The sequence below is a fragment of the Hemitrygon akajei genome, chromosome 4, assembly GCF_048418815.1.
Source record: "Hemitrygon akajei chromosome 4, sHemAka1.3, whole genome shotgun sequence".
Lineage (NCBI taxonomy): Eukaryota > Metazoa > Chordata > Chondrichthyes > Myliobatiformes > Dasyatidae > Hemitrygon > Hemitrygon akajei.
In genome coordinates, this window is record NC_133127.1 from 193,023,182 (window position 1) to 193,049,206 (window position 26,025).

Below are 26,025 nucleotides of genomic sequence, written 5' to 3' on the forward strand. Positions count from 1 at the left end.
TGAAAGCCTCTAACTATCCACAAGATTAATACCTCCCATCATCTTTTACACCTCTATTAGGTCACCTCTCATCCTCCGTCACTCTAAGGAAAAAAGGCCGAGTTCACTCAACCTATTCTCATGTTCCTCAATTCAGGCAACATCCTTGTAAATCTCCTCTGCACTCTTCTTATAGTGCGGCTACCAGAACTGAGCACAGTACTCCAGGTGAGGTCTGACCAGGGTCTTACATAGCTGCAACAATACCCCATAGCTACCAAACTCAAACCCACGATTGATGAAGGCCAATGCACCGTATGCTTTCTTAACCACAGAATCAACCTGTGCAGCAGCTTTGAGTGCCCTACACCTCCAACCTTGGTGTCATCAGCAAATTTACTAACCCGTCCCTCCACTTCTTCATCCAGGTCATTTATAAAAATCATGAAGAGTAGGGGTTCCAGAATAGATCCCTGAGGCACACTGCTGGTAACTGACCTCTGTGCAGAAAATGACCCGTCTACAACCACACTTTGCCTTCTGTGGACAAGCCAGTTCTGGATCCACAAAGCAATGTTCCTTGGATCCCATGCCTCCATATTTTCTCAATACCTTATCAAATGCCTTGCTGAAATCCATATACACTACACCTACTGCTCTATCTTCATCAATGTGTTTAGTCACATCCTCAAAAAAATTCAATCAGACTTGTAAAGCATGACCTGCCTTTGACAAAGCCATGCTGACTATTCCTAGTCATACTATGCCTCTCCAAATGTTCATAAATCCTGCCTCTCAGGATCTTCTCCATCAACTTACCAACCACTGAAGTAAGACCCACTGGTCTGTAATTGAACAGAGTGATCTAGGAATAATGGTGCATAGTTCCCTGAAGGTGGAATCTCACGTGGATAGGGTGGTGAAGAAAGCTTTTGGTATGTTGGCCTTTATAAATCAGAGCATTGAGTATAGGAGTTGGGATGTAATGTTAAAATTGTACAAGGCATTGGTAAAGCTGAATTTGAAGTATTGTGTACAGTTCTGGTCACCAAATTATAGGAAAGATATCAACAAAATAGAGAGAGTACAGAGAAGATTTACTAGAATGTTACCTGGGTTTCAGCACCCAAGTTACAGGGAAAGATTGAACAAGTTAGGTCTTTATTCTTTGGAGCGTAGAAGGTTGAGGGGGGACTTGATAGAGGTATTTAAAATTATGAGGGGGATAGATAGAGTTGACGTGGATAGGCTTTTTCCATTGAGAGTAGGGGAGATTCAAACAAGAGGACATGAGTTGAGAGTTAGGAGGCAAAAGTTTAAGGGTAACACGAGGGAGAATTTCTTTACTCAGAGCGTGGTAGCTGTGTGGAACGAGCTTCCAGTAGAAGTGGTAGAGGCAGGTTCGGTATTGTCATTTAAAGTAAAATTGGATAGGTATATGGACAGGATAGGAATGGAGGGCTATGGGCTGAGTGCGGGTCAGTGGGACTATGTGAGAATTGGCGTTCGGCACAGACTAGAAGGGCCAAGATGGCCTGTTTCCATGTTGTAATTGTTACATGATTATATGGTCTATAATTTCCTGGGCTAACTCTACTCCCTTTCTTGAATAATGGAACAACATCCGCAACCCTCCAATCCTCCGGAACCTCTCCCGTCCCCACTGATGATGCAAAGATCATCACCAGAGGCTCAGCAATCTCCTCCTTCGCCTCCCACAGTAGCCCGGGGTACATCTTGTCTGGTCCCAGTGACTTATCCAACTTGATGCTTTCTAAAAGCTCCAGCAATCCTCCTTCTTAATATCTACATGCTCGGTCCACTGTAAGTCATCCCTACATTTGCCAAGATCCTTTTCTGTAGTGAATACTGAAGCAAAGTACACATTAAGTACCTCTGCTATCTCCTCCAGTTCCATACACACTTTTCCACTGTCTTATCCTCTACTTACTGATGCAAGTTTTCAAATCGCATCCACTACTCCTTTCCGTAACCAACATACCAGGACTTCAAAGTCCTAAATAAATTTATTGTGAAAGTACTGTAGATACAGTACTGTGCAAAAGTCTAAGGCACTTATATACGTATATAGCTAGGGTGCCTGAGACTATTGCACAGGACTGTAGTAATTTTATGTATTGCACTGTACTGCTGCCACAAAAAAGAAGCAAATTTCACAATATATGTGAGTGATGATTAACCTGATTCTGATATGGGTCTCTATTGTGAATTCAGAGTGGGAAGAGAGAACGAGGGATTGGACACGCTGGAGGCAGGAAGCATGTTCCCGCTGATGGGTGAGTCCAAAACTAGAGGCCACAGTTTAAGAATAAGGGGTAGGCCATTTAGAACAGAGATGCGGAAAAACTTTTTCACCCAGAGAGTGGTGGATATGTGGAATGCTCTGCCCCAGAAGGCAGTGGAAGCCAAGTCTCTGGATGCATTCAAGAGGGAGTTAGATAGAGCTCTTATAGATAGCGGGGTCAGGGGATATGGGGAGAGGGCAGGAACGGAGTACTGATTGTGTATGATCAGCCATGATCACAGTGAATGGCGGTGCTGGCTAGAAGGGCTGAATGGCCTACTCCTGCACCTACTGTCTGTTGTCTATTGAGAGAGGAGGAACGAGAAGCACCAGAGAGACATATGTATTGATGCTGATCCAAGTTTTTGAAGTTATTCCAACTCACATCCACTGCTCTTTTCCATAACCAACATACCAGGACTTCAAAGTCCAAGTAAATTTACTATCAACATACATATAAGTCACCATATCCAACCCTGAGATGAATTTTCTTGCAGGCATTCATAGTAAATACAAAGAAACATAATAAAATCAATGAAAAACTGCACATGAACAAAGAACAATCAATATGCAAGACAACAAATTGTGCAAATACAAAAATAAATTATAATAATAATAAATAAGTAATAAATATTGAGAACGTGAGTTGTAGATACTTCGCTACCCACAGAGTTGCTTGTTTCACTTGCTCCTGTGTTCTCACCATCATGCCTACCTGTGCAATATTTTTGTTTAGTAGATAAACTCCATATTCAAACTGAAACTTCTCTCCTCCTCTTGGATACAGAGGGAACCTGTGGAGGCAAGCACAAAGAGAACCTAGAGTTAGAGATATCTGGGGAACCAGCACTGTAAATAATTTCAAAATACTCTTCAGTGGTGTAAGACACAATAAAGCTTTTCTATGGTGACATTCAATGGGAAATAAAATGCTAATACAGTGAATGAGCAGAAAATACGCACACTTGACAGACATTTGGCTGTAATGTTTTTGTCATTGCCAATAACTAGACTCAGAACACACACATTCACTTAAGGACTCAATCATACTTAATTGGACGCAGAACACTCATTCACTTACAACTAAATCATACTTTATTTTACTTGTGCACAAGGAGAACAGCATGGCCCCATCACCACACTGTTCTGACGTCTGAACAGGGAAATGCCATTTTTATACAGAATTGACTTGGATGGTATCTGTTAGTCTCGCGAGACCATGGATCTGCGTCCTCTCCAGGGCGCAGGCCTGGGCAAGGTTGTATGTAAGACCGGCAGTTGCCCATGCAACAAGTCTCCGCTCTCCACAGCACCGATGTTGTCCAGGGGAAGGACAAGGGCCGATACAGCTTGGCACCAGTGTCGTCACAGGAGTTGCCAGAGCGAGGTGGAAGGCAACGTGGGACTGCCTTAGGGACTCCAGCTCTGGATTTGTCCTCAGGGTTTACTCCTGAAGTCTTTCCCATGACTGGGTATGGCCGCAAGGCAGCGGAGGTTTGAAATCAGAGTTTTCCCTCTCTTAGATGGACTGCCTTCCCAGGCTGACGAGCTCCATTTACCCAAAACACTGGTTTCAAGGTGCCAGGACCTGCCTTCACCCCTTCTCTTGTCAGTAGAAATGGTTCCGCCGGGCTTAGAGGCTAAGCCACACGAGAAGACCAGGAATTGGACTTGGTTGACAGAGGCTATTTGAGGTGCATGCCGTGAGGAGCACTTTAGATAGTGGGAGTTTGTCCCCACTACCACTCCTCGGCTTGACAACCTTGGAACTAGACGTTACAGATATTAACCATTTGGTTAGCTATGCATGTTTGCGTTCCTTACTTGCAAGAGCAGTCAGTATTCACAGTACAGGTGTTAAAAGTCAATAGAAACTACAACCTGAAAACCAATGGTACTTTGAAGTTAGTAAAGCAACCTTCCATAGGACAGCACAGAGGACTCTGGTGAGCTGCTATTGGCAGCCTATGCCCCAGTGGCGGTCATGGACTTAAGAAGAAGACAGGCCCTTTGGCCCATGATGTTTTGTCGATCTTTTAACCTACTACAAGATCTATTTAACCCTTCCCTCCAACATAGCTCTCTCTTAGTTGGTGTGTCTGCCTTGGACTGCTTACAGTATATCGTCTCCAGGTGTGTAAAGGGAAACTATGCTCTTAAAAGACCTTTTTTGCCTGTGCTGTCTGCACTCTATTTGGCTGTATATTGTCAACTCTTACCTTACCTCAACTTCCACACTTTGGATCAGAGATTCCCATCCTGGGGTCTTACGGACACCTCGGTTAATGGGTTAATGGTAGGGGTCCATGGTATAAGAAAGGTTGGGAACCCCCTCGACAGAATCTCCTCTCCATACTTGCTTAGGTACGAGGTTACCACTTGTACTTTATCCTATAATACTTCATCCTATTAAACTTCAGTGGTATAAGATCAGATGGCTTTGATTGGGTGAAGTTAAAAGATGACACCAAGATTAATTGTGCCTCTTGAGTTCTCATCAGTCATTTCACAACACCAAACAAATAACACATTACCTCCAACATGAAAAAAATTCTCATTAAGTTGTGAAAATACACAAAAGGCCCAAGAACATTTCTCTCAAAAGACTCTGAATGCTGATGGGCATTGAGAAGCTTCCAAACTAAAAATCAAAGTTCAAAGTAAATTTATTATCATAGTTCATATATGTCACCATATACAACCCTAAGATTCATTTTATGTGGGCATACAAAGTAAGTCCATGAAACACAATAGAATCAATGAAAGACTGTACCCAACAGGACAAACAACTAATGTGCAAAAGACAACAAACTGAGCCAATATAAAAGAAAAAGTAAATTATATATATGTAAAAGCAATAACTATCGAGAATATGAAATGAAGAATCCTTCAAAGTGAATCAGTAGGTTGTGGGAACATTTCAATGATGGGCCAAGTGAAGTTGAGTGAAGTTATCCCCTTTGGTTCAAGAGCCTGATGGCTGAAGGGTAATACGTGTTCCTGAATCTGGTGGAGCGGTTCATGGGGCTCCTGGACCTTCTTCCTGATGGCAGCAGTGAGAAGAGAGCATGTCCCAGGTGGTGGAGGTCCTTGATGATGAATTCTGCTTTCCTGCAATAACGCTCCATGTAGATGTGCTCAATGGTGGAAATCAAAATCAAAAGATTTCTATTAACAGCATCAGCAGAAATGTATTAAATCAAGTTCCAAAACTTGATTTTTTGCTCCAAAACTTTATTCCAAAATAAATCTATCCTGATCTAACCATGATGATGTCATGATCAAGAAAGTTCACCAGCACTCTACTTCCTCAGGAGGCTAAAGAAATTCAGCAAGTTCCCATCGACTCTTACCAGTCTTTATCGATGCACCATTGAAAGCATTGTGTCTCAAGGCAAAATGGCTTGGTATGGTAATTGTTCTTCATGTGACTAGGAAACTGCAGAAGGCTGTAGACACAGCTCAGCACGTCACGGAAACCAACCCCTGCTCTAAGGACTCTGTCTACAATTCTCTGCCTCAAAGATCCCATCCATCTCGGACATTCTCGCTTTTTTTTATTACAGAGAAGGCAGAAGAATGAGGTTGAGAGTGATAAAAAATCAGCCAAGATCGAATGTTGGAGCAGACACGAAGGACTGAATGGCCTAATTCTGCTCCAATGCCTTATAGTCTGTGGTGTTTTGCCCTCCCCATTCATGCAGAAGATAGATACAAAGGCCTGAAAGCACGTTCCATCAGGCTCAAGGATGGCTTCTATCCCACTGTTATCAGACTCTTGTACAATAAGGTGGACTCTTGGCCTCACAGTCTACCGTGTTATGATCTTACACTTTATCGTTTACTTGCACTGCACTTTTTCAGTAGCTTTTACGCTTTATTCTGCATTATTATTGTTTTACCTTGTGTTAGTTCACTGCACAGTGTAATGATGTGATCTGTATGAACTAGAAGATAAGCATTACCTTGCATCTTGGTACATATGACAATATAAATCAATACCAAATTGATTCAACATACTCACTCCTGCACCTGTTCGTAATACTCTCTGTATCACTTGAAGCTATGTGTACAGTTGGTGAATATTTTACTCTGCAAGATTTTCCAGTAACATTTTCAGTACCAACTTATGTTATTTTCTGACGCACTTCTACAGATGTGTAGCTGAGAGCATCCTACATGCTGCATCACTGTGTGGTACGGAAACTGCACTGCGGCGGACAGGGTCTACAACAAGTGCCCAATGCATCACCGCCACCAGCCTACCCGCTACCAAGGACATACATACAGAAAGGTACTGGAAAAAGGCCAGCAATATCATGAAGGATCCCCCACCCTGTGAGGGAAGAGACTACACAGCATCCACACCAATACCACCAGACTCAAAAGCAATTACTTCCCCCCAAGGCAATCCCCAGCCACCACTACTTTATCATTTCCAGTCAGTCATGTTAAGTACAGATACTTCCGTACCTAGCTTCACTTTATGGACACACAATCTATATATAGCTAATCTTATGTATTTATATTTATTGTGTACTGTATTTCAAAATTATGTTCTTAATAGCAATTTTTTTATGCTGCATCAGATCTGGAGTAAGAATCATATTTTCTCCTTTTCACTTGTGTACTGGTGAATAACAATAAACAATCTTCAATCTTTCTCCCCTTTAATGGTTAAAAGTTATTGCTCTCACAGATATACCAGAGTGACAAGGGGGGTCAATGAGAGGGTTATCAAGAAGGAATGCAATCACATATTTATGCCTCTTCAGCACAAAGTTGTGACATATCCAAAATGCTGGAAAATAGTTTTAAAGAATAACGACTGCTCTCCCCCACAAATGAATACATTCTGGAATGGCAAATAAAAAATGACTGCAATAAAATTTGAACAAAATGAAAACAAACGCGAGCCAAAACAGTGAACAGGGAAGGGCCGTTTGACTGGTAAGGTCCATTTGTTTCACATGCGGACACATCGGACTCGAGCCAATCAAACAGCCATCTCCAAGCTCAGGAGGCTGACAGTCTTCACAAAGGTGTCCAGAAATACTTTTGACAATCTTGAACAGATTTTACAGACAACAGTTAAATAACGTCAAGAGGATCACTAGGGACTTCCTTCTCCCTATTTGTGACATTTACTGGGAACATTATATATGAAGGGCCTGAAGCATTGTTGAGGATCCCTACCACCATCCCACAATCTCTTTGACCCACTGTCTGGAAGGAGGTACAGGAGCATCAGGACCAGGACTGTTAGACTGGTTAACAGCTTCTCTCCTCTGTCAGATTAATGAATACTCTGCCACCACCAATGTTTCATCGTTAAAGAGATGTTTACTGTTTACCTGTGCTGCACACTATATGCATTTTACATTCTATTTTAGTAACTTATTTATGGTAACTTTTTTTTTGTGCTGTGTGTGATATATCTTCAAGCAGCCTTGTTTCATTTAGTTGTATATATGCACTGTCAGAAGACAACAAACTTGAATTTGAACTTGAACTTTAATCCATGCCTGAATCACAGTAAAGATATCGTTCTACACTGTCTTCAACTTTTCCTATTTATGGCTGCAAAGGGAAATCAATATCAAGTTCATTGTCACTGATATACATTACGTCGTGAAATTTGTTGTTTTGCGGTAGCCATACAGTGCAAAGACATAATATCATTGTAAATTACAAAATAAATAATGCAAAAAAATTTCTTTCGATGACAGTGCAGAGTATCCTGACTGGTCGCATCACAGCTGGGTATGGAAACACCAATGGCCAAGAATGGAAAAGCCCACAAAAAAGTAGTGATACCACCTAGTCCAACTCAGGAAAAGCCTTCCCCACCATTGAACACATCTACAAGGAGCACTGCCACAAGAAAGCAGCATCCATCATCGAGGATGCACACCATCCAGGTCACGCTCTCTTCTTGCTGCTGTAGGAACTTTAGGTCTCACACCACCAGAGTCTCAACTTGAGGTATCAACTGCACCTTATGGCTCCACCGATGTTGCCTGACCCGTTGGCTGGAATGAAGTTTGTTTGAAAAATAAAATAGAAGGCAAACTTTCAAAGTGTTAACAATGCTTTTCCCATCTGCCACCCTCAACACATAAATGCTTTCACAGCCCCACAGGTAACATTAACAAGTCTTGCTCAGGTCTTACCTTGATCTAAAAATTGGAGTTAAACAACTATAAAACTTTTTTAAGCTCCATGTACCTATCCAGGAGTCTCTTGAAAGACTCTATTGTAACTGCTTCCACCACCGTTGCCGGCAGCCCATTCCACGCACTCACCTCTCTGCATAAAAACTTACCCCGACATCTCCTTTGTACCTACTTCCAAGCACCTCGTGTCCTCGTGTTAGCCATTTCAGCCCTGGAAAAAAGCCTCTGACTATCCACATGATCAATGCCTGTCATCATCTTTTACACCTCTATCAGGTCACTTCTCATCCTCTGCGCTCCAAGGAGAAAAGGCCGAGTTCACTCAACCTATTCTCATAAAGCATACTCGCCAATCCAGGCAACATCCTTGTAAATCTCCTCTGCACCCTTTCTATAGTTTCCACATCCTCCCTGTAGTGAGGCAACCAGAACTGAGCACAGTTCTCCAAGAGGACCAAGGTCCTACATAGCTGCAACATTACCTCTCGGCTCTTAAACTCAATCCCTTGGTTGATGAAGGCCAATACACCATATGCTGCCTTAACCACGGAGTCAACCCGCGCAGCAGCTTTGAGCGTCCTATGCATTACCTCTTATCCCAGTTTTGCATCCTATCAACGCCCCGCTGTAACCTCTGACAGCCCTCCACACAATCCACAACACCCCCGACCTTTGTGTCATCAGCAAATTTACTAACCCATCCCTCCACTTCCTCTTCCAGGTCATTTATAAAAGTCACAAAGAGAAGGAGTCCCTGAGGCACACCTCTTGTCACCAACCTCCATGCAGAATATGACCCATCTGCAACCACATTTTGCTTTCTGTGGGCAAGCCAGTTCTGGATCCACTAAGCAAGGTCCCCTTGGATCCCATGCCTCCTTACTTTCTCAATAAGTCTTGCATGGGGTACCTTATCAAATGCCTTGCTGAAATCCATGTACACTACATCTACAGCTCTACCTTGGTGGAAGATATAAAGATAGGTGGAAGGGTAGGTAGCTCTGAGGATTATTTATTCATTGTTCAATGTTACTACGCTGCAGGAGTAGTCTGGGGAAAAGGGATTTATTTATTGACGTACAGCACAGAACAGGCCCTTCTGGCCCTTCAAAACATTCCTCCCAGCAATTGCCCGATTTAATCTGAGCCTAATCAGAAGACAATTTATAATGACCAATTAGCCTGTCAATCAGCACGTCTTTGGACTGTGGGAGGAAACCAGAACACCTGGATGAAATCCACACAGTCACAGGGCAACGGCAGGAATTGAACCAAGTTTGCTTGTACTGTAAAGTGCTGTGCTAATCGTTATGCTACCATGCTGCAAGGAGAAAAATTACTAATTACTTTTGAAAGATTTGGGTACGCTTGCCTTAAAGAGCTTATTCTTTAAGAAAGAGGGAAGCACGATAGTGCAGTGGTTAGCACATCACTTTACAGCATCTGCTGTTCGATTGCTGCCACTTTTTGTCAAGTCAAGTATTGTCATTTAATTGTATACATATATATAAGCATATAATGTATATAGAAATGAGAAAATGCTTCTCTGCAAAGCACAGTAGTACACAATACACACATAAACATGATGTTAGGAAGGAAAGAATAAAATTTACAGATGAATATCACATATATAACAAATTAAAGTGCATTCATATTAAGTTATTGTAAGGTATGGAACAGATTAATCAGTGACACCGAATGCAATGTGGTTGGGAGTTCAGAAGCCTAATGGCCTGGGGGAAGAAACTGTTTCTCATCCTGACCGTTCTTGTTTTTATGCATCGGAGTCTCCTGCCTGATGCAGAGAGTCAAAGAGGATGCTGGATGGATGGATGGATGGATGGGTTCCTTAATGACACTAAGGGCCCCACGTATGCAGCACTCCTGATAGGTGTCCCCAGTGGATGGTAGAGAGACCTCTATGATCCTCTCGGCTGTTCTCACAGTCCTTTGTAGAGACTTCCAGTCCGATGCTCTGCTGCTCCCATACCAGATGGAGAAGCAACTTGTCAGAATGCTCTCAATATTGTTCCTATAAAATGATGGTGGTGGTGAGGTGTTGGGGGGGGGGGGGTGGGTGAGGGAACTTTGTATGTTCTCTCGGTGACTGTATGGGTTTCTTCCAGGTGCTCCGGTTCCTCTCACATTCCAAAGACATACAGGTTAGAGTTAGTGAGTTGTGGACATGCTATGATGGTGCCAGGAGTGTGGCGACACTTGTGGGCTGCCTCCCCAGCACACTCCGCACTGATTTGATTTGATGCAAATGACGCATTTCACTCCATGCTCACAGTTCAAATTAAGTTAATTATCAAAGTACCGTACATACATATCACCATATACAACCCTGAGATTCATTTTCGTGCAGTAAATCCACAGTAGAATAACCACCATAATAGAATTAGTGAAAGGCTACACTAACTGGGAGTTCAATCAGAGTGCAAAAGAAAACAAACTGTGCAAATATAAAACAAAAGAAGTAATACAGTCGGCCCTCCTTAACCGCAAATACAACCAATTGCAAATCGTGAAAACCTGAAAGTGCTCTTCCAGCACTTGTTGTTCGAGCATGTACAGACTTTTTTTTCTTGTCATTGTTCCCTAAACAATGCAGTATGACAACTATTTTACTTACCATTTACATTGTATTAGGTATTATAGGTAATCTAGAGATGATGTAAAGTATACGGGAGGATGTGCGTGGGTTATTGTGGATCGGGATCGAAAAAAATCGTAAGTTCTCTTACTAAGTCGGAACAGGTACTTCCGGTATTATTTAGCATCAGTTAGTCAAACGTTTGCATTCGTATATAATACATACTTTACCTATCTATGCATATAAAACACTTAAGAATGTATGCTTCAGCGCCAGGCTTGGGAAGTGTCCGAGTTCGATCTAGTGACAGATCGATATAGAGTGCGCTCTCCATCTTGCCGGGTTGACGTGGAGGATCAAAAACCCAAAACCCCAAAACACAATAATTAAACCACTGCGTTGCTTAGTAATAATTGTAGCTTTCATTGGGGCACAGCCTTTCTCACTTTATCCTTTAAAATTGTTCTGATCGTTGACCGATGTAGCCTAACGCTTTTCCAATGACTGATGGCGTTTCAGCTCTTTCCGATCGCTTTATTATTTCCACTTTATTTTCAATTGTTATCATGATTATTTTTGTGAACAGAAACACTGTGGATTCAGATCTCTGCCACTGGGTCCTAATGTCCACCGCAATGAGACAGGTTAAATAAGGTCTTGGGTTCCGCTGGGTCCTAAGGCCCACTGCATTGAGACAGGTTGAATAAGGGACTTGAGCATCCGTGAATTTTGGTATCCGCGAGGGGTCCCGGAACCAATCCCTCACGGATAAGAAGGGCCGACTGTAATCATTAATAAATGAGCAATAAATATCAAAAACATGAGACGAAGAGTCCTTGAAACTGAGTCCACAGATTGTGGAACATTTCAATAATGGGGCAAGTGAAGCCGAATGAAGTTATCTCATTTGATTCAAGAGCCTGATGGTTCAGGGGCATTAACCATTCCTGAACCTGGTATAGTGAGTCCTGAGGCTCCTGTACCTTCTTCTTGAAGGCAGCAACGGGAAGAGAGTATGACCTGTTCTTGATGATGGATGTTGTTTTCCTGTGACAACAGTCTGTGTAAATGTGCCCAGTGGTGAAGAGGGCTTTTACCTGTGATGGACTAGACCATATCACTATTTTTGTAGGATTTTCTATTCAAGGGCATTGGTGTTTCCATACCAGGCTGTGATGCAGGCAGTCAATGTACTCTCCTCCGCATCTATAGAAGTTTGTCAAAGATTTAGATGTCATGCTGAATGATATCTAAAACTCTGTTTTGATGTATGTATGATAAATAAAGCTAAATTTTAATTACACTGTTCTGAGTCTGAGCCTGAGGCTTCTGTTGGTCAGAGTTGACCATGGATATTGTGCCCTAGCTGCCTAGATATGCAGGCTTGGGCTGTGTGATATGGAGAGCAAGCTGTTACCCATGCAGCAAGCTGCCCCTATCCACGCATCTGATGAACCCAAAGGAATGGCATAGACTGATACAGTTTGGTTGGTACCAGCAGCATCGCAGGAGTTGCCAGTTAGCATTGATCTCAATGTAGGACTGCCTTAGGGACTCCAGCTCCGGATTTTTTCTCAGGGTGTACTCCTGAAGCCTTCCACACAAGTGGGTATAGCCACAAGGCAGTGGAGATTCGAGATCAGAGTTTTCCTTCTCCCAGGTAAGCTGCCAACCATGGCTGATGAGCCCCATCTGCCTGAATTACACTGTTGCAATAACAAATGTCCACCAAAAGAGGGCAAATTAGTGAGGTAATGTTCATGGGTTCATTGACCATTCAGAAATCTGATGATGGAAGGGAAGAAGCTGTTCCTGAAGCATTGGGTGTGTGGTAGGAATGAGAAGAGGGTAGGCCCTGGATGACGAAGGTCCTTTAAGGTGGAGGGTACTCAGCAAAGAGATCACCCATACTGTACTGTACAAAAGCTTTAAGCACATATATACAGCTAGGGTATGTAAGACTTTCGAATAGGACTGTATTTGTCAATGCCAAGTGCAGAGCGAGTTTGTAAATCTGGCAGGAGCAAGGGATATTGGGAATAGTGAGGGTGGAGCACTGTGGGAGGGGTGTGGGACAGGCGGCAGAGGAGTGCCAGGGGTGGGGTGTGGTGCAGGTGCATACACATCCAGCCTTGAGACACCAGTCAAGGTCATTTGATTCTAAACAACTAGTTTATTGTATCAAACAGCAGTAAATGGTCAGCTGGACTTGCTGTGTTGTCTAGAAGTCGTTCTTCAGTTCTGATCCATGGTGGCTAGTTTTCCAGCTTATAAACTCTGTGAGCTGTTTACAGTGATCACATGACCCTCACCTTTAAACAACTCACAGGGTTTATAAACCGGAAAACTACACACCATGGATCAGAGCTGAAGAAGTCTCTCGGATGAGTGGCGAAACATCTTCTACACAACACAGCAAGTCCACTTGCCTTGGTTTACTACTGCTTGATATACAATGATCTGGATGACTGAAAACCTTCATAGACATATTGGTCCTTGATCATCGCAGAATGTTGTTCTGGTGCTTCCTGTTCCCTCCCCTCTCCCTGTCCCCTTCCCACGCTTAGTCCACAATACAGACCCATATCAGAATCAGGTTTATCATCACTCACATGTCAATTTTTTTCTTTTTGCGGAAGTAGTACTGTGCAATACATAAAATTATTACAGTACTGTGCAGAAGTCCTAGACACCGTAGTTATATATATGTGCCTGAGACTTTTGCACAGTACTACATACGTAGATATAGGATTAATTTCAGATCTCTAGGGGGTAATCACTCTCTCTTTTTTTTCTCTTAATCCAGTACTGCTAAGGAACAAGGGGTGATCCCCACAGGCTGGAAACCACTCAGCTCCCCATCTCTCCTTAAAAAAATGAATTCGGTGTCAGCTCATGTAACAAAAGGAATTCACTAATAATTTTGTTTTTCATTTCTCACCGCAATAAAGTAAACTTTCCCATGTCGAACAACTTGAGGCTCACCCTTCCAGGAGACTGTGTGTTTGCTTTAGTATGGCCTTGAATGTTAAAGGGGCACTGTGTACAAAGTCTGGCCCTGAGTTGAACCTGGCTAATTCATCACCTGGCATGTTTAATTGGTAGCACGCACTAGAGTTTTAAACTGTACGAAGGAGCTTGCTGTAACAATGCATGCTTTTTATGCAAAATAATACGGAATTGGGGAATAGAGTTCCATGACCTTTTATTTAGTAGCAGGAAAAGGATACTGGACCAAATCAGCCCACCTCTTACGAAAACAAAATTACCTCCTTGTTAAGATTTGAAAATTTTTACATCTTTTCATTTAAAATGGAGCCTACATTCAAGAATCAACATTGTTTAATGACATTTCCAGTATACAAGTGTAAAGGAGTTAAAATAATTGTTACTCTAGATCTGATGTTGCACAAAAAAGCATTGAGATAAAGAATGCAATATTAAACCAAAAATGGAATAAATATAAATACATATGACAGCCTATATACAGTACACAGATTGATTGTATGCCCATAAAGTGACTCTAGGCAAAGGAGAGCCTTTATATAAGGAGACTGACAGGAAATGATAAAGTAGTGCTGGTTGGGTGGGTTAGTGGATGGAGGTGTTGATCAGCCTTACTGTTTGGTGAAAGCAACTGTTTATGAGTCTGGTGGTTCTGATGTGGATGCTAAGAAACCTCCCTGAAGGGAGAGGAAAAACAGCTCATGAGCAGGGATACTACAAAGGCTTTGTTTTGATTCACAGTGGATACCAGTTAACTCTGCCACATCAGGACCAGTACATCTTGGACCAAACATAAAGTACACGGCAGATGCTGTGGTCAAATCAATACGTACAAAAAAGCTGGATGAACTCAGCAGGTCGGGCAGCATCTTTTGAAAGGAGCAGTCAACGTTTCGGGTCGAGACCCTTGGTCAGGACTAAAGAATGAGGGGGCAGGGGCCCTATAAAGAAGGTGGGGTGAGGGTGGAAAACCAATCAGAGGAAAGATCAAGGTGTGGGGGAGGGGTTAGGCAGGAGAGGTGAAGAAGGAATCTAAGGGGAAAGCACTATGGGTAGTAGAAGAAGGCAGAGTCATCAGAGGTGATTGGCAGCTAGAAGAGGAGACAGAGTGAAGGTGGGATGGGGGAAGGGAGAGGGAGGGAATTACCTGAAGTTGGAGAATTCGATGTTCATACCAAGGGGTTGGAGACTACCCAGACGGTAGATGAGATGTTGTTCCTCCAACCGAAGTTTGGCCTCATCATGGCAGTAGAGGAGGCCATGTACGGACATATCCGAATGGGAATGAGGGAGAGTTGAAGTGAGTGGGAACCGGGAGATCCTGACTGTTGTGGCGGACAGAGCGTAGGTGCTTGAGTGCTCGACCTCTGTGAGTTGGTTAAAGGTGAGGGTCATGTGATGTTCCATCCGCCACAGCAGAAGGATCTCCCTTCTGTAGGTCTGTAGTCTAGAGTAGCTCTTTTTTTTGTCTGTGTTGTTTTTATAATTCAGTGTAGTTTTTGTACTGTTTCATGTAGCACCATGGTCCTGAAAAACGTTGTCTCGTTTTTACTGTGTACTGTACCAGCAGTTATGGTCGAAATAAAAAGTGACTTGACTTGACAAGTTCACGCGACTGATGCTAGTCAGAAACTGTTCAGCAACAGTCTCCTATTGCAATTAGGCAGCAAATTATCCCAAATAAATGAAGGGAATTCCAGCTATTTTCTCAATGAGTTTTTGTTCTTTCAGAGTTGCCCCAAATAAATGACTGCCCCTATTAACTGATGATCCAATGAAGTGGAATTCAGTGCAGGATAAAACAAAAGAGTGCAATGGGTCGCGATAGTGGTAGAAATCACTGGCTGAAACCAAGGACCGGTTGATGATAGATAAAATGCTCAAATGTACTTTCAAACTTGCAGTCAGACATACTTGGCAGTATGCCATTTCTTTCAGCGTGCTCCTGGGTGCAGTCTCCTGGCAGAGGCAGTCCCCAGGTGGTCAGCAACCTTGTGCAGTATGGGGTCTTCCGTGTCCCTGGATGTCATTGTTGATTTGCTGAGGGTAAAGTAAAGATGATGCTGAGCTGCAGTCTCCATCGAGGTTGCACCTTAGACTTAGCTGTTTATAAGTTCGTTGTACTGGCTTTCACTCGGCCATGGGTAGTACTAAGCCTGGCTTCAAAAGGAGGAGGGCTGAGCATGGAGCCAGTAACCCAATGCTGTAAAAACCTTGTGTTACAGTAACGTCAACAGATGCTCCAAAAACCTCCTCCCTAGATATACTAAGAAGATGGGCAAAAACAGGATGCACCATGAAGACTGGTCTGGAACACAGGACTCTTATGAGCCTATGTCCCAGTAGGAGTAATGGGGCTCAACAGGAAGAATAAAAGGTATGGTTTTGGGGACAGGGAGGGGAGTTAGGTGTCAGGAGTTTACGGACAGGGATATAGGAAGAATTAGAGGTCATGCAGTGTCTAAGTCTCCAGTTCTTTTTTGAAGGCCAGCACATTAAAGCTTGGAGTAGAGACTCATTATTGGACCTAGATAAACCATTTTGTTGTGTGGGGTTCAATAATTTTTTACTTTGTGTTCTCTTTGGTTTATGGAGCAGCACTTTGGTAAGTGTGATTGTTATAAGTTTATAAAAACTTTTTTTTTGTTAAGTATGTTCTATTGTAAAATTTTCAAATATGGATGCTCAAATAATGTGAAAGCAGATTTCAATTGTCAGAAAATCCATATCTTTGATACGAATCTTGCTAATGTGTAAATCTAAGATAATAGAAGATTGCTTGCATGGACTAGATGGGCCAAATGGGCCTGTTTCTGTGCTGTATGACTCTATGATGCAGATGTGGGACATCCGTGTTCACAAGCTGGACCAGCAGACCAGCGTGGACGAGTGTGATTCCCCCCAAGCAAACAATGCATTTCACTGCATGTTTCAATAAATCTTGAATCTAAATTGGGGGGAAGGTCAGATCCAGAGGGCTAGGAAACTTGCAACTGTGCCTTCTGAGGTGCAAACACAGTTGCAACCTCCCACCATGGAGCACACTGGGTGAACTGACTCATTTCAGTTGCCCGTGATACTGCAAACTGCAAAAGGGTCTGGAGACACCTGGACTATAGAGCTTCAGCATCTATCATCAAGGACCCCCACCATCCAGACTATGTTCGCTTCTCACTGCTACCGTCGGGAAGGAGGAACAGGAGCCTTAGGTCCCATACTACCAGGTTCAGGAACAGTTATTACTCTTTAACCATTAACCTCCTGAATCACCGTGGATAACTTCACTCACCAAACACTGAACTGATTCCACAACCCATGGACTCGTGTTCAAGGACTCTATAACTCAAGTTCTCAATACTTCTCAGCCCAAAACATCAACTGTGCTCTTTTCCAGGAAGCTGCCTGGCTTGCTGTGTTCCTTCAGCACTTGGTGTGTGTTGCTTGGATTGCCAGCATCTGCAGATTTTCTCTTGTTTCTCAATATTTATTATGTATTTATTGTTATAATTTTGTATTTGCACATTTTGTTAACTTTTGCACAATGGCTCTTTGTGTGCAGTTTTTCATTGCTTCTACTGTCTTTATTTGTATCTACTGGGAATACCCACAAGAAAATTAATCTCAGGCTAGTATATGGTAACATATATGTATTTTGATAATAAATTTACCTTGAACTTTGAACACTGTTGCTCAGTAAGATTCCTTGGGGAGTGGGAGCTGAAGAGATGGTGTGTAACCACAGACAATTATAAAATGCTGTAATTACAACAGCAACATCTGTGTGCCCTTGGTGGACTTGACTCGTAGATGGTTGGCATTAAGTTACCTCTAGTGATGGACTTTTTAAACCTTTGGTTTATTAAACATTAACGTTTAGCATTTTGAGAGCCAGTACCCGCACCCAATCTCAAAGCTTAACTTGTTTTCATTTAGAGACATAGCATGGTAACAGGTCCTTCCGGCTAACAAGCCCACAAAGCCCAATTATGCCCATGTGACCAATCATATGGCCACAGAGAAATCTGTTGCATGAAGTTCTTTTAAGTGCATTTCTTAAAAAATATATATTGCGGTCAATTGAGAAAGGGTAAGAGGATTGAAGTAGCAAATACCTGTTTCTGAAATGTGCTTTACTCTGTATCCTTTGCGATTTTTTTAGTATAAGCTTCCATTTAGTATGGATGAGATTATCTATTGTAGCTTAAATGTGGATGTTAATTTTCAGCATGAACTGAAAAAGTAATGAATTTTATAAACTCCTTACAGACAACAGAGGAATTGAACCCAGGCTGCTGGCGTTGTAATAGCATTATGCTAACTGTTACGCTACAGTGCCGCCACACAAAGAATACTTCTTTGAAAAGAACTTCTTAACATATTTCACAGTATGGGTTAATAGTCTGGGGGAAGTTACTAGCCTAGTGGGTGCAAGTAATCTTAATTAGTTAGGAAATTGTCTGCAATTGAAATTACTGTTTTTGCTGAAAACCAGAGGCTGAAGTAGAATGATAACATTTTCTTTGGTTTGAACCCAAGTTTCCTAATTGACAGTAGAGACTGAAAATCTTCCTGCTTTTGTCCACAGAAGTTTTAACTACAGCATGTCACATGGCACACCACTAACGTACATGGATATGATATGCAAAAATTTTCACAATGATTAACGGATATGTCGCAACTGGTAAACCCGAAGGTGGCATCCATCATGAACCATCCATACAGGAAGAAGGCAGGAGAATAGGATTGAGAGGGATAATAAATCAACCGTGATAGAATGGTAGAACAAACTTGATGGGTGGAATGGCCTAATCCTGCTCCTATATCTTATAGACCTATTGCTAACCAAACCTTTCAAAGTCTGTACTATTACAGTAAAATTGAGTGTTACCAAAAAAATCTGAAATGTTTACTGTTTTCCTTTCCATGGATGCTGCCTTACCTGCTGATGTTACTAGCATTTGCTATTATGGTGTCTGCTCCAGCAGAAGTTGTTCTATTCCAAGTTTCAAGCTTTGGGAATGTAAGCCACTTGGAAACTGAGCCAACATCTTTTCTCACTCCTATGACAACCGTCACAATGGATCCTTTGCTTGAAACAATAAAACCAAGCCAGACGAGGAGGGATGTGATATCGAACATAGAATACCACAGCAAAGTACAGGCCCTTTGGCCCACAATGTTATGCCGACCCTTTTACCAACTCCAAGTTCAACCCAGAACAATCCAAGAAACTTCGAAGTCACACAAGGTATGCAGGCATTTTGTGATATTTGAAAGAGGTGATAAAATGACATGGTGTCATATATTTTTCAAACCTACATTTGGGTCTACTCTTACTTAAATATTGACAGAAGAGGCTGAGACAGTTCCGGGAGCGTTATAAGAATGATCTACAATACATTCACCTAAACACAAAAGCTCACTCAGCAATCACTTGTATTTTATTAATAGAAGTTTAACATATAGTACAGGGCACAGGTTTGGAAAATGTGACACAATTAACTTTTAACACCAGAAGTCAGCTAGTTGAGTGTTAAGTCTCCCCTCTCGCTGTGAAATGGGACAGCTCTTTTTCCCTTATTAGGGAGAGAGAGAACCTGTGATAAGTCGAACACTGGGTGAATAAGTAGTCTTTGGGATACTGCAAGTCTATGTCTATTGACGCTTTGCTGCGTGCTTAAGTGCTCGGTGGAGGATGCCGATGCTTTTTTTTGCTGGTGGTGGGGGGTCGTTGCCTTGCTGCTGCTTGTGCGTGGGAGGGGGGAGCTGGGGAGGGGGCTTTAGGGTTTTAACATTTAACTGTCATTCATTCTTTGGGACACTCCTCTGTTTCCGTGGATGTTTGCAAAGAAAAACAATTTCAGGATGTATATTGTATACATTTCTCTGACATTAAATATACCTATTGAAACCTAGAACATTACAACGTAGTATACATTCTTTGGCCCACAATGTTTTGCCAACCATTCAACCTATTCTAAGATCAATCTAACCCTTCCCTTTCACATAACTCTCCATTTTTTCTATCATTTATGTGCCTATCTGAGAGTTCATTATATGTCCCGAAGTAACTGCCTCTACCACCATCCCTGGATGGGCGTTCCATGCACCCACCTCTCTCCATGTAAAATACCTAACTCTGACATCCCTCTTATCCTTCCTCCAATCACCTTACAATTATGCCCTCTTGGATTAGCCATTTCCACCCTAGGAAAAAGTCCACTCTATCCAGTTCAAGCTCTGTTTATTGTCTTTCAACTGCACATATGTATACCACCAAATGAAACAATATTTCTCTGGACCAAGGTGCACAACACAGTACATAATAACTCACACGCATAACATAAAATAATATTACCAGAAATCAATTAACAAATTATAAGGTGCTTTTACAACACAAATTAAAAAGTAAACAATATAACGTTACTGGCGCTTCATACATGATGAGACCTGTGTGGTGGCAAAGAGTTCAGTTACTTCATGTCCTGACAGAAAAAGCTGTTTTCCATCCTAACAATCCTTGTCCTAATGCTATGGTACCTCCTGCCTACAATAGGGGGAAGAAAAGATTGTTGGACAGATGGGAGGGTCACTGACAATGATCTATCCCTCTTATAATCTTGTACACCTCTATCAAGTCACCTTTCATCCTCCTTTGCTCCAAAATCTGCTGGATTAACTCGAGCGCATTTATGAGGGAGAAGGAATTGTGGACATTGTGGGTCAAAACTCTGCAACAGGACAGAGTTTTTCCAGCAGATCTGCTCTGTTTCCCAGATCGATGGTTCACAATCTTTCAGAAAACCAATACTCACATGAATTACTGTACGTGAATTATTATTTCTACAGACAGCCACCATGATCTATGTCATCCCAAACCATTTCTTCCTGATTTACAAAGTAAATTCCATCCAACCTTCTCTATTGATTCCTTCAAACGTCCAGTTGGAGTGTTTAGTTGGAAACATCTCATTTTAGAATTCTCACTCGAAATCTTTATCACTACTGAGGTGGGGCTTCACTGTCACTAACAGAAAGGGTCATTAATAATGAGGAACTATCTAATAGGATTATTGTAACAGTTAAATTTATTATCACTGGCATACGGTATATTTGGGTGGTGGGTTGGCTACAGCTCTACCAAAGGAGACAATGCAAGGTGCTCCTTCCTTCCACTTGCTCTCAGGTCACCCCTGGGAGCAGGTGGTGGATGGTCGTATGAGCAGCTGGTGCATATCATAGGTCCTGGTTATGTGACCATTTGACACCAGGCAATCTCTGAAGAATGTTGACAATGGCTGGGGTCATTGCCCAAAAAAAGGCAATGGCAGACCACTTCTGTAGAAAAATTTACCAAGAACAATAATGGTCATGAGATCGTGATCACCTACAACATGGCACATAATGATGATGATACAGTATATTATGAAATATGTTGTTTTGCAACAGCAGTACAGTACAATGCATAATAATAACTTTAAGATAAAATATTAAAAAAATGTGTCTTCATGCTCCTGCACCTCCTCCCTGATGACAGGAATAAGAGGATGGCATGCTGTGGATGGTGCGGGTCCTTAATTATGGATGCCACCTTTTCAAGGCATCGCCTTTTTTAGGTGACCTGGGTGCTGGGGAGGTTAGATGGAGCTGGCTGAGCTTACAACTTTCTGCAGCTTTTTCCAATCCCGTGCAGTAGCTATACCCCCCCCACCCCCCCCAATACCAGATGGTAATACAGCCAGTTAGAATGCTCTTCATGGTACATCTGTAGAAGTTGCTAGAGTCTTTGGTGAAATACCAAATCTCCTCAAACTCCTCATGAAGTATAGCCACTGTTGTGCCTTTTTATTATTGCATCAATATGTTGGGGTCAGGAAACCCTCAGAGATGTTGACACCCGGTAACTTGAAATTGCTCACCCTTTCCACTGCTGATCCCTCTGATAAGGACTAATGTGTGTTCCCTCGACTTCCCTTTGCTGAAGTCCACATTCAGTGAAAAGCTTGGTGTGTACCATACAGACCATTCCATTCACAAGGGACCACAAAGGAAAGCAATAACAATGCAAAATCAATGTTTCTTATTGATATTGGTTTATTATTGTCACATGTGTCAAGGTACAGTGAAGCCTTTTCTTACATGTTGGTTCAAAGACTCTTTCATGTTCCTCTGAAGCCCTTCCAGGAACCAGCCTTTGAACTGACCTAATGATGGATTCTCCTAGACTAAAAAGCTAGTAATTGTTACATAAAGACTCTGCTTCTGTGAATTTCACTATTAATAAATCAATAAGCCATTGACTTTTATTTAGTTAGAGACCCGGCCCAACGAGATGGTGTGGTGCCCAGCAACTCACCTAGCATAATCACAGGACAATTTACAATGACCAATTAACCTACTAACCCGTACCTCTTTGGACTGTGGGAGGAAACCCACACGGACAGACGGAGCCAGAATTGAACCCCGAATTCCAGAATGCCCTGAGCTGTGATAGCATCACGCTAGCTGCTATGCGACTGTGTAATATGTACTATGTCATACTGTGTATTATGTATACCCCAAATTCTAATTCACTATCGTCCATGATTATAAACTACTGTTCTTTAGTAGGAACAGCAGAGTGTAAAGGAACTTTCTATTAGGATTAGCTGAATCAAGACATTAGGTTTGTGTAAGTGTTGTTGGCTCACTGGCACTACTACTGTACCCTGTAAGATAATCCTCCTGGCGGTAATAAAAGTGTCTTGAAAACTATAAACACCAGTGGTTACAACTTGGGAGTTTCTTTACTGCACTTCCCTTCTTTAAAGTAATAAAGAAGTTGACTGAAAGTGGATAGAGCCTTATGGTCCTTAACAGGAAACAAATGTTTCTTTGGGACAACAAAGTGTTTACAAAAATTATGGATTGACATTTTATGAATCCTTAGCCACATTAGCCTGCTCCTTCATTATACTGCTGTGGCGCCTGTTATTTATCATCAGGAAATAACAATCAGTTTCAGTCAGAAAAATTTCAGTGTTTTTTCAGTTTTCATCGATTATTAAACTGGCCTTCACTTTAATGATTATTAGGTCACTGTCTTTTCTGATACAGATCCACACCTATAAATAAGCCTCAGATGTGGTGCCCCTCCTCCTTCCCTTTCTCCCATGGTCCATCCTCCTCTCCTATCAGATTTCTTTTTCTTCAGCCTTTTACCTTTTTCACTTATCTCCTCCCAGCTTCTTACTTCATCCCCCCTCACTGAGCTTCACTAATCACCTACCAGCTTGTACTTTTTCTCCTCCCCCACCTTCTTATTCTGGTGTCATTTCCCCCTTTCTTTCCGGTCCTGAGGAAGAGTCTCAGCCCAAAAAGTCAACCGTTTATTCCTCTCATAGATGCTGCCTGACCTGCTGAATTCCTCCAGCATTTTGTGTGTGTTCCTCAAGTGTGGAATAACCTTTTCAATCTATTTTACCTCATCTCCTCCATCATCTCACCCTTACTCGATGTAGATTCTTTAATATTTCATGAAGTAAACCAAAACCACAGATGCCACGGTAGCATAGCAGTTAGCATGAAGCTATTACAGCTTCTAGCGTTCCGGATTTCAGAGTTCAATTCCAGTGCTGTTCTGTAAGGAGTCTGTACGTCTCCCGGTGGATTGCGTGGGATTTCCTGGGCGCTCCAGTTTCCTTCCATAGTCCAAAGATGTACCATTGTACAACTGGTCATTGTAAATTGTTCCATGAAGAGGTTAGGGTTAATCGTGGTTGTGGGGCGATGTGGCTCAAAAGGCTGGAAGGGCCTATTCTGTGCTGTATCGCTAAAATAAATAAATAAATAAAATGGCAACAGTTAAACGGAAAGGAGCAAACGCTCTCAACATCTGGCCATGCTTATACTTCAGACAGCAATGTATATTGGCACTGAGGGTAGAAAGTGGAGAACTTGTTCCATTACCCAACACCGGCCATCCATCAACATGACAAATAGAAAGAAACAACCAACAGAAAAGAAGTGGTTGCTGCTTACATCAGGGAAATGATTTGGAAACGTTTCAAAGGAGAAAACCAACTGGCTTATGATACCCTTCAATGAAGAAAATCTGGTACCTTTTTATTCAGTCTGGTCTAAAGCGACTCCAGCTCACATATTGAACATGGATGTCTTTTAACTTCCTTCTGTAATGTCCCAGAGTTCAAAGTAATGATACTTGGGAATGGGCAAGAAATGATGAATTTGACAGAGACAGTCACATCAAGAGAAGGAACTATTTAAGAACATAAAAAAAATGGATGGTGTAGTAAAGGATGTGAGGGGTATGGAGGACTATTGTCTGGGCACAGGTCAATGGGACTAGGCAGATTAATGGTTCAGCAGAGACTAGATGGGATGAAGGGCCTGTTTCTGTGCAGTTGTGTTCTATGACTCTAAATGCAAGAGATTCTGCAGATGTCGGAAATCCAGAGCAACACACACAAAGTACTCGAGGGACTCAGCAGGTGAGGCAGCATGTATGGAGGGGAATAAGCAGTCGATGTTTCAGGCCTAGACTCTTCATCAGGACTGGAAGGAAAGGGAGGAAGAAGGAAGGTATAAATGTTGGGGGGGGGGGCAGGAGAGAAAGGAGTACAAGCTGACAGGTGATAGGTGAGATCAGGTGAGGGGGAAAATCAGAGGGTGGGTGGGTGGGTGACAGGAGATGAGGTGACAAGCTAGGAGATGATAGGTGGAAGAGGCAAACTGCAGAAGAGAAAGAAATCTGATATGAGAGGAGAGTGGACCATGCGTAAAAGGGAAGGAGGAGGGTCCCCAGAGGGAGGTGATGGACAGATAAAGAGGTGAGAGGAGAGCCAGAATGGGGAATGGAAAAAGAGAGAAGGGACGAAGTAGAGAAATTGATTTTCATAGAGCAAACACGAGGAAATCTGCAGATGCTGGAAATTCAAATAACAACACACACAAAATGCTGGTGGAACACAGCAGGCCAGGCAGCATCTATAGGGAGAAGCGCTGTTGACGTTTCGAGCCGAGACCCTTCGTCAGGATTTTCATGCATGGTTGAGGCTACTCTGACAGAATATGAGGTGTAACCACCCACTCAGCTACCCCCATGTTTTGCCGTTCAATAAGGTCAATACCAATTTCTTACAATGGCATCACTTTCCTGCACTGATCCCATCTCCCTCAATGTCCTTAATGTTTAGAACCTTTTTATTTCCATCCTGAATATACTCAGTGACTGAACCCCCACTGCCCTTCTAGGTAGGCAATTCCACGGAGGAAATTTCTTCTGCAGTAATTTAGCAGTTAGCACAACACTTTACAGAGTCAGATGAAAGATCGGGGTTAAATTCTCACCACTATCTATAGGGAGTTTGTACATCCTCCCCTGGACCATGTGGTTTTTGTCTGGGTGCTCTGATTTCCTCCTTCTTTCCAAAGACATACGGTCAGGGTTAGCAAATTGTGGGCATGCTATGTTGGCACCAAAAGTATTGTAACACTTGCAGGCTGCCCAGCACTAACCTCACTAATTTGATGCAAAATGACGCATGTATGTTTTGATGTACATGTGACAAATAAAACTCATTTAATAATCCTGAATGGACTTTGTTCCTGACATCCCAGCCAGTACATGTATTAGGAATGGACATTTTGATAAAATCAGCCCTGTTTATTCTAGACAAGAGCACATGGACCCTGTCTGCTCCAGCTCTCCTTGCAAGACAAAGCAGGAATCAATCCAGTGTATCTATGCTGCATTCCCCCTGGCACAAGTAACTTCCTCTTGCTTGCTTGCTTGTTCCTCTTGCTGTCAACATTCCCTGTATATCACACATGGTCAGTGATGCTGGGCAGGCCATAATGACTACAAGCTTGACAGTGGTCTCCCAAAGCAGTCAACACCCCAAGGGAAGAGATTAGGTGAAGTATCAGGTTAATTAATGTAAAATGTTTAAGGGCAACTTGAG

At 42.4% G+C, this 26,025-nt stretch overlaps 1 protein-coding gene across 2 annotated transcripts in view; it reads right to left on the reverse strand.

Annotated features, from left to right (window-relative positions):
* uvrag (UV radiation resistance associated gene) overlaps positions 1-26,025 on the reverse strand; it is a 444,611-nt gene that overhangs the window by 105,377 nt on the left and 313,209 nt on the right. For both annotated transcript variants that reach the window (XM_073044289.1, XM_073044288.1), the window contains one exon: positions 3,000-3,078. In XM_073044289.1, coding sequence (XP_072900390.1) covers positions 3,000-3,078 — 79 coding nt within the window. The remainder of the gene's footprint in view (positions 1-2,999; positions 3,079-26,025) is intronic.